Genomic DNA, 10230 nt, shown 5'->3' with positions numbered 1-10230 from the left:
AATAGAAACATGGATTACCACATCATTTTAGTTCAAGTCAATTCCGATCAGACAATCGAGTAAGCAGTTTCTGATAGAATTATTATTTTTACTCTGTACAGGTTTACAGCCTTACAAATTTACAACAATACAACATAAAAATTATTTTAATAACTATGCTTCTATGCACAACCCTCTCCTATATTTCCTTCTGTGAAAACTTAATACTACGTATTCATTTCTCCTCTTGTACTTGTTTGTTACATATTCATCCAAGGAAAAGAAATTTATCTTCTCAGCAAATATAAAAATACAATCACTTGTTACCCATAATCAGTCATTTCTTTTTCTCATCTAGTGAAGGAGCAAGTGTTGAGAGTCACTAAAATTATAAGTATATTCCAAGGTAAACAGAGAATTTAACAGGCATTACCTGGTGCAGCAAAACTAGATTGGGTTTCTACTAAGGTTGTTTGTTCAAATAATCGAATATAGAATTTCTAATCAGATAAATTCAACCAAATGAAAAATCATAAATACCATCTTCACTGTAATGCTACTGCAGCTTTGGAAGGGGCTACTTAAAGAGGAAAACTTCATTTTAAAAAAAATTCTTGACAGATACAGAGAAATTACAAAATCTATTATTCAAGACCCAACCAGATATATCATCCACATTCCCTCAACCACACACCAAAATGCCCAGCAAATAAAATTTTCTTAATTTCCTGTTTATCAAATGCTTGCAGAAAACCACCAAAGAGATAATTCACCTCCCACCTCAAAATAAAAGAACAGAGTAGCAAAAACAGAGGCATTTCATGTTACCTTACTCTTGATCATTTCATTGTGATCTCATTGACTGCAAGGAAAAAGACATCTAGATGAAAAGGGTAGACCAAAGAATATCCCTTGATATATTTCATAATCTAAATATATGTAAGCCATGTCTACTGCAAACTAGGACTAAGGAATACAGGAAGTACTGCCAATATGCAAGCATACAAAAACACAGATTAACAGAACAAAATCAATAATTCAAAATTGCCCCCTTAGAAAACCAACTCATGTGGCTTCATGCCTGCCTTCAGTGAAAATCTTGCAGCTAAATAAGCTTTCAAGTCAGGCACTCCCTCAACTGACTTCACAATCAAGGCATCAACAGTTTTTTGATCATCCTTCTTCTCTTGCGGAAGAACATTATCCTCCTGCATTTTAGGACAGAAAACAATGATGAGTCAGAAAATACATAATCAGCTTAGAAACAATGGCCATTATGCCAAGATTGCTAACTTCCAACAACAAACAAGAGCAATTGGATGCAGGAGGCAGAATGCCAAACCTTCTTATCTGCTTCAAAAAACTCTCCCTCTCCCTTCTTCTTCTTCTTCTCAGTCTTATTAGCAAAGTACTTGTCATCAAACTTCTCCAAATGAACTTCAGAGATGTCAACCTTGGTCGAGGTGGCAATCACATAAGCCTGGTTCACACGCCTTAGGGGGACACCGTTAATTTTGAAAGGTCCTGTAACACTACAGAAAATTAGTAGCACACAAAAATATACAAGCTTTTTAGTAAAGCTCTTACATCCTCCATCCATAAATATTTCAACATTTGGACTTTTTATACTTTTGACACCATTATGATCTATACATACAGTAGAACACATAACTTGTTCTCTTTGACTTGATTCCAAAGTTATTAATTATTCAATTAAATCCAGAGATCAAATATTTCAACATTTGGACTTTTTATTATTGACACCCTCTTTTTTTTTACCATCTATTATGATCTATACATACAGTAGAACACATAGCTTGTTCTCTTTGACTTAATTCCAACGTTATTAATGATTCAATTTAAATTCTGAGACCAAAATTACACAAGACCGTTTGATTTTCATTGCTTTAATACTTAATATCTTCCATTGCAAATTAATAAATAATACATAGATGACATTTGGAAAACAACATTGAGAGGGAATCTAACAAAATGAATAACCTGACACTGCCCAACCATGCAAATTTCACATTTCCACTCCTCTTTGTTACTGTTATTGGGTTTTGATTGTAATCTTATTCATACAATATTCCATTATTCTTGTAGCTCAATATCGAAAAGAGGGTTTTCATCTAATTTAAATGATTTTATTAGATTTAGGGTGACTTTCAATGGTAGAAGGAAAGAAGTTAGAAGAGAGAATGTTGAGAGAGGAAAGAAATGGCTATGGTTCTGGGAAAGTGGCAGGATGGTAGTGGAATGGCGGTTAAAGGAAAATGGGTTGGTGGGCATGGTGATTAGGGAAAAGAAGGGATAAAAACAGAGGCAAAAATCATGTCACAAGCTTAATCATATAGAGTCCTAATTTTTCACTTGTTTTATAGGTCCTTTGTCACCATAAGACCACTCCGAAAGGTCCGTTTTGATAAATTTTCTGAAATAATTAAAGGTTTTGTTGGTTAAAATTGTATATTTGGAAGTTTTAATACAACAGATGAAAGATAACATAGGAATATGGCATCTCTTGAAGGAATATATCATAAAACACCAACTACATAAGGTTTGATTTGAAAGATAATTGACTATCAGCATGCTCTAGCAATACACCATAATTTTTGACCCCTAAATCATAATTAGCAGAGCCTAAAAAGAAAGCAAGGTTTTTAAATGAAGCGCATTACAGGACATACGAGGATCCACTTGTACTTGGCATAAATTTCCGTCTTTATCAAATATATAAATGACCCTAACTTTCAAATGATCAAGAGGGGTGGTTAACAATCTAAGTACTAAGCTAAACATGCAAGATGTATAATATAATACGATCACTACCAAACAATCAAAATCATATAATTTCCAAAACTCTTCGAAAACAATTATAATCAGACAATTAGCAACATAAAAAATATACCATTAAACACAACATGTCTATCCCACCATTAAATACACACCATTATACATGATCAATTCAGAATTAAACGGAGAAACGAACCAGTGACAAGTAGCAATCCAGAAGGAAGCTGCTTCAAGAAGACGACTCTCTTTCCCTTAAACCTCCCAGCAAGTATGATCAAAACCGTACCAGGGGTAATACTAGCTCTGAAAAAACAGGGAAAAAAAATTTAACAAAAAACCCAATTCAACATCATAACCAAATTCCAAAAGAAGACGAAATCGAAAGATAACCAACCTGAGTTTAGCAGGCTTAGGCTTGCGTTTGTTAATCAATGGCTTCTTCAAATCATCAGCAGGGTAGAACTTTGAGGTCTTCTCAACTGGCTCTGCTTCAGCAGGTTTAGGATCATGGCGAGGAAAAACGCCGCCGTTTTTAGCTTTGATAGCCCAAAGGCCACGCTTGTGGTACATTTTCGATCGGGAGAATTTTCCGACTCCCTTAACCAATTCTGGGTTTCGGGTCACTCGTGGTTTCCTCTGCTTCGCCGCCATCGCAAATGCCTTAGCTTCTTCTTTCTCTCTCCTCTTTACAGTCTGCTTCTGCAATGTCGACCAACTCTTGAGATTGAGATGCTGCTATTGAAGTATAAAACCCTAGGGTTTCCAATTACTTTGTTTAATGGGCTGGGCTTATACCTTTCAACAATCAACATACATGACCTAATTATGTTGGCTAGTGTTGCATATCTTGCAATACTTTGTATTAGTTTACAGGCCTCCCAGTTGATCCAGTTTGTGCCTTTTGTGTTCCTCGTTTGTGGGTTACTCCTTCTCACTGCTTGGCTGGTTGTGCTTGGCGTCGTCAATTGCTGTATTTGATTGTTTTTCCTTTTATTTGATAGCTCTTTTGTCATAAAAAATAAAAAATAAAAATCTTAATCTTGTATGGTGTATTGTTTATTTTACTTTGTGTTATACTCAAGAACCGGAGGCTATACCGGTTCAAGTTAGGGCTGGACCCGGATTAGATTGGAAAAATCGGACCAAAACTCAGACTGAACCCGCTTGGACCGTTCTTGGAATGGGCCGGAGTAAAGACCAGAAAAAAACAATTTCTCGACTCGAAGAGACGAAGACCTTATCGATTAATTCGTTCCAGTTCAATCCATTTTTCTGGTTTGGACTAGTTTTTGAACACCCTTAACTCCCTCCACCCCATTTTGTTTTTCTCATTTTTAGAACAAATATAATAAAACTACACATGGAGATGAATTTAATTTAACAATATCTCACATGACCATATATTTTTGTATTTATCATTAAAATATTATTGATAAAAAATTTCAAAGTTTACCATAGAGCTAAAAATGGGAAAAATACTATGGGATGCATAGCTTATAATACTCTGAGTTTGACAATTCTCATTTTATAAGTTTTTTTTATTTACAAAAATCAGTATTTGTTGTTTTATAGTTACTTGACACTTCTCATTAATGAATTTTGTATATGTAATAATATATGGTCCAAATATCAAATCTTAACACGAACTTTTTGATGTAGGATATTTTTATTGACATAGAATATCATTGTTATTTAGAAATTATATACAAAAAGTATTTTAAAAATGTGTAACACCCCCGATTTACTAACTAATAATAAACAAGAATTAAAGGAAAATAAATAGCCTTTAAATAAAATTGCGAAATCATACACCTAGATTGGAGGTATCACTGTCACACTTGACAACATATCAAGTGTAAGGCTTACAAAATCCCAATATTACAACTCAATAATATTGGGATTTAGTTAGGATTTAGGTTTAGGGTTTGCATTTTGTAGGGTTAAGGTATAGGATATATAGGGTTAAGTAGTGGCAGATGCATGTTTAATCAAGTGCAGTCCAGGGACCCCATTTTTTTTCCTATAAAATAATTTTTTTTGTTATAAAATTGAATTTTTTTCTTCCATAAAATTACCCACTTGATCCTATTATAATTTATGAAATGTATTTTGACCGTACCCCCTAAAATGTTTTTTCAACATCTGCCACTAAGGTTAAGGTTTGTGGTTATGGATTATTAAGGGTATATTGTTAAGGTTAGGGTTTAGGGTTAGAGTGTAGGGTTTAGGGGTTAAGGTTTAGGGTTAGGGGTTAGGATTTGGGGGTTTAGGGTTTAGGGTTTAGGTTTAAGGGTTTAGGGTTTAGGGTTAGGGTTAAGGGTTTAGGGTTTAGGGTGGTTTAGGGTTAAGGTTGAGGGTTTAGGGTAGGGTTTAGGGTTTATAGGGTGTTTAGGGTTTAAGGGTTTAGGGTTAGGGTTTAGGGTTAAGGGTTTAGGGTTTAGGGTTTAGGGTTAAGGGTGTAGGGTTTAGGGTTTGGGTTGAGGGTTTAGGGTTTAGGGTTGAGGGTTTAGGGTTTAGGGTTTAGGGTTTGGGTTCGGGAAATGACTAATTTGCCCTCGGAAAATTGATGAAATAACTGATTTGCCCTTAGGTGGAATAACTGATTTGCCCTTGTACAGATTTGGAAAAAACATAAGCAAAAATTAAATTGCTTATCTGAGAAATAATGATCATCAAAAAATTGAATAATAAAAGTCTGGTTATATTTGAAACTTTAAAACTGAAAATCGATCTTTTATTTGGAATTGTCATCAAGATTTTGTTATTGTAAAATTCTCCTATTGAAAAATACCTAAAATACTCCTATTGAAAAATACCCACCACCCACTTCATCCCCCCGCCACTCCCTGCCCGACCAGCCACGATCCCCTGCCTCCTGGCCGACGGCGGCCGCACCCACCCAGATCCTCTCCCAAGCGCCGGCGCCGCGCTGAACTCCCCTCCCCCTCGTCGCCACGACCCCCTAAACCACCCAATCAAGCGCAGTCATACCGGGTACCACCGTAAAATTCCACCCTGGAATATACGGATGGATTCGTCAAACCAAGGCCGTTTCCCGTATCGCCTTTGGGGACACCAATCTTCAGGCTAGGGGTACGTTTCGGGGACGGCAACGATACTTCCCCATAGTAGCCAGACCACTCCTGAAAAACAATAAACCCAAATTACAATAAACCCAAATGCTCCTCAACCATCTGCGATTGCCGTTTTTAAAAAACCTGTTCATTTTCGAATTTCGTATAAAAAACTGAAATTAAACAATTATTTGCATGCTTGAAGTTGGAATTTCAATTCGGATTCCTTAAAAAAAAAAAAAAATTAAATAAATAAATAAATAAATTGAGACAAGACAATCAATTGGGTTTTTCCCTCTACGCGCAACCGTCGACGGTAATCAGTAAGGGTTTATGAGTTTTTCTCTCTCCTCGATCTAATTGTGGGTATGTGGGATTGTAATTTGTAGCCGTTGTGGGAATTGAAGCTCTCTGTAATAACTTTTTTGCTAGCAAGTCCCTCTTTAGCCCATTTTAGATGGCCCAATTTAACAAGTTTTAAAGCCCATTTTATGAACTACTTGTATAGTTGTATTATACTACTCGCACCATTTTGCCTTTTTTTTTTTTTTTTTTTTTTTTTTTTTTTTTTTTTTTTTTTTTTTTTATTGGATTGTAAATTGCAATTAGCTAGTAAGCCATTCAAATAACTATTAAACAAAGATTCGCCATGTTCTGCATGCTGGATCTTCTACTATTCTATGTTCTTTTCGAAAGCGTGAATGGCGAAAATCTTGTCTGTTTTATATGGGTCTTATGAGAAAAGCACACATTTTGGGTAAGTCAAGTTATATTACATGAAAATATCAAAATCTTAAAAAGGTCGATAATAAAGAGTAATAACTTTGAGTAGATTATAATTTACATAGAAGACCAATAACAACATATTGAAGGTGTGAATGTCCCTTGGAGTTGAGTCAATCTAATATCATATCACTAATAAATAAAGCCGGTTTCAAAGTCAGGCCACGAGATAGCGACATAAATAGGTATTATTGTGACACGTATGGTGTGCTAAGTAAGCAATTTTTGGATATATTTTTTAGGATAAAATTGTTGTATAAAGTTTTATTATCGATAGAATTCTAATATTTCATATATACAAAATTAATTATAACTTTTTATAAATATCTTATAACTCAATTCTATTTACATCCTCAAATTCAATTCGTTTTAAAAAGTTCTTTAAAATAAGATCCATTTATAATATATTTAATCACAAAATTTTATATGTAGCTGGTCAAACGGTGTCACCAACTATTATAAGAGTTACTTCGTGAGTGCTATAGGGGTTATTTGGTTAGTGTTATAGTGGTTACTCAATTAGTGTTATAGATAGGGGTTACTTAGTCATTGTTAGAGGTTACTCAGTTAGTATTACAAGGGTTACTCGGTCAGTTTTATAGGGGTTACTTTGTCCGGATGGTGTGGCTAGCCACATACAAAATGCTTGGTAAAAATACTAGAGAATCAGTAAAGATAAGTTTTAATCTGTAAAAATAATCTTAGTTTGGTAAAAATACTTTAAGTTTAGTGAAAATAATTTAAGCTCAATATAAGTAATTTCAAGTCAATAATAACATAGATATTTATTTACAAACAAAACTACAAAAAGTACACTATTATATAAATATAAGCCATATGATATCGTATGTCTAAATATCCTACATTATCATAACGGATTATATGACTGTATTTATTAACATTCAAGTAAAAATGTTATCTTAAAATTTTATCAATCATATGGGCATCGCTCAGGCACAAAACTTATAAAGGGGAGTTTTTTTCCAAAGATTTTAGAGAGCTACCTATGATTTTTATTAGTATTTTTAGAACGTTACTTATAGGATTATGCCATGTAAGATTTAAATTAAAAATTTAAATTTATTATAAAAATAAAATACTATCTTTTTAAATTGGAAATTTTATCTAAGAGAAATGAAACAATTTATTTTATTTTGTATATATAAAAAAAATACTATCAAACTTAAAAAAATGAAATTCACTTTCAATTGAAATTTAAAAAAAAATGGATTAGATAAAAAAAAATAATGAAAATATGACAAGTGATTATAATAAAATATTTTATAAAAATATACTAATAAAAAAAATGAAATCACGTTAAATTAAAAAAAATCAGTTTTCTCTCAAAAAAAAAATAGTTTTAAATTAAATACAAAAAATAAGAAAAATCCATTGAAATTAAAAATATATCCTTTCTCTTTTTCTAGCAAAAAAAATGTTCATCATTTATCATTTATTCGTCTTAAAAATAAGTTCTACGTTAACAAAATAAAAATGGCGAATGAAATTTCAAAGTTTAAATTAATAAATATAAAATATTATCTTTTGATATTAGGAATTTCATCTAAATATATAACGAATAAGAGAATATTCAATTTATATTTTAAAATAAATAAAATAAAAATATTAAACGATAATATGATATACTACCTATAACGAATAAATAAAGTAACAAATTTTATCACAAAAATAGGAAAAAAAATATAAGTTGTAAAAAAACAAACCGTGCATCGCACGGGCTTCATCTAGTACAATACTAACTTTGAATATTCCTTCTTAGTATTATTAATGTATGTAGGTCTGTAAAAAAAAAGGCTATGTGTGTTTGAAATATAAAACCTGTATGAGTTAATATAGTTAGGTTATCTTTAAAAATTTAAATTAGTGAGAACTGCCACGAAATTTTATTTTTATTTTTTTATGAAGACAACTGTCACGATATTAAACTATTAACTATTAAGCCATAAGTGGAACAAGAAAAAAAAAAATCAAAACGGACCAATTAAAATAAGTTTTAAAGAAAAATGCAATTAACTTGCAAAAGTGCTTTAATGCCTAGCTCATCCCCAGTGGCGGACCCAGGAATTTCCGACTGGTGAGTCACAATTGATAACCAAATATGTAAAAAGAAAAAATTTACCAAAATTCCCAAGAAAAATTATTTACAAAGATCATCCAAATAGAAAATTGACAAGATTACAGTACTAACTAATAATTAACAAGCTTAAAATTGACAAGACTAAAATTAACAAACTAATAATTAACAAGCTAATAATTGACAACATGACAAGCTTAGCTCTCTAATTATTAACAAACTAATAATTGACAAGATTAAAATTTGTACAAGCATTAGGTTCACATTTCATCAAAAACCCAACAACATTAACAAAAGGTTCAAAGTTAGTATTTTTTTTTAAAAAAAAAAAACTTAGAAAATAATTTATTTATTTTTTTTTTTTTTTTAAACTTAAAAAATATTTTGGGCCCTGGTGAGTCATTTGACCCACCAGGCATAAGGCTAAGTCCGCCAATGCTCATCCCCACAACTACACAAGTATACAACTTCAAGTAATATAAGCACCAGCCCATGGCTATCATTATATTATTTTTAATTTTTTTTAAAGGTAAAAAGAAAGATCTTGATTGTACCTTGATCCTCACGATTTTGTAATTCGGTATTTACAGGTCAGATATTTTGTGAATGAGGGGGAAATTAAAGATAAGGGATCCATCCCCGGCCAATCTCAAAGTGATGTTTCTAATGGGGATTAAACCCCCTAAAATATTATCCTCACCAATAGACCAAGCGTAGCTTGGTATGGCCATAAATATATTATTATGATAGTATAACTTCGTAATCAATATATAAACAAGTAGATAACACTGAATAGTATAAATTTTTTGAAAGTAGTCACATCCTCATCATTTCTTTATATACATTTCATCTTCATTGAATCACATTAATTGAAGGTCTACCATGTATTTTTATTTTTCTATTGGTATATATTGCTTTTAAAATAGTATTATTTTATGTCAAATCAAATAATATTTGGCTATGAAATCGGATCTCATGTGTCTAAAATCTAAACCCCACGTTTTGACAAATTTATAAGTACTATCAAAAAGTGATTAATTAGCCGTGCATATGTTTGAACATTGACATTTTTATAATTTGACCATTTTATTTGTGAGAAAAAGTTGACCTTTCTTATAACAAGGATGACCACATTATATAAGTAGCTCCAACGAACAGCCAAAGAGTACAAAATATAAAATCAATCTTAATTCTTCTTCTTCCTCTTCTTCTTCGATGACGATGACATGGAGTCGCGGTGTCGAAAAAGGAGCAATCTTCTCATTATTGATGGTGTTATTTGTGTTATTAAGATCAGGAGATGCCCGTCAACCTTCATCCCATGAAGCTCCAAGAATGAATGCTTCCTTCAATAATAATGGCGCCTTCTTTCATTGTGCTGAGTATGTTATATTACTTCTATTTTTTTTTTCCCGCATTTTGTTATTTAATTATGCTCATTTTTTCTCCATAATTAATTATTTACAGTCTTCAGTTTATAACCATTGATTAATTTAGCATTAT

The 10230-nt window shown here is 32.1% G+C and overlaps 1 protein-coding gene across 1 annotated transcript; it reads right to left on the bottom strand.

Annotated features, from left to right (window-relative positions):
- Window positions 1-744: 744 nt before the first annotated feature.
- LOC110702388 (60S ribosomal protein L6-like) lies at window positions 745-3517 on the bottom strand. Its single transcript, XM_021880092.1, has 4 exons — window positions 3170-3517; window positions 2972-3078; window positions 1322-1503; window positions 745-1187 (listed from the first exon to the last, which is right to left on the bottom strand). The coding sequence occupies exons 1-4, from the start codon at window positions 3424-3426 to the stop codon at window positions 1032-1034; spliced, it is 702 nt and encodes a 233-aa protein (XP_021735784.1). The 5' UTR covers window positions 3427-3517; the 3' UTR covers window positions 745-1031.
- Between the last annotated feature and the right edge of the window lie 6713 nt (window positions 3518-10230).

Source organism: Chenopodium quinoa, unplaced genomic scaffold (assembly GCF_001683475.1).
Source record: "Chenopodium quinoa cultivar QQ74 unplaced genomic scaffold, ASM168347v1, whole genome shotgun sequence".
NCBI lineage: Eukaryota > Viridiplantae > Streptophyta > Magnoliopsida > Caryophyllales > Amaranthaceae > Chenopodium > Chenopodium quinoa.
This window is presented reverse-complemented; position numbering and strand designations above follow the sequence as displayed.

Excerpts from the sequence above, each read along its gene's own strand:
- LOC110702388 (XM_021880092.1), bottom strand. The coding sequence starts at position 3,426 with ATGGCGGCGAAGCAGAGGAAACCACGAGTGACCCGAAACCCAGAATTG. Across the intron at positions 3,079-3,169 it reads CCTAAGCCTGCTAAACTCAG|AGCTAGTATTACCCCTGGTA; the intron begins GTTGGTTATCTT and ends CTGTTTTTTCAG. Across the intron at positions 1,504-2,971 it reads TGGATTGCTACTTGTCACTG|GACCTTTCAAAATTAACGGT; the intron begins GTTCGTTTCTCC and ends GTAGTGTTACAG.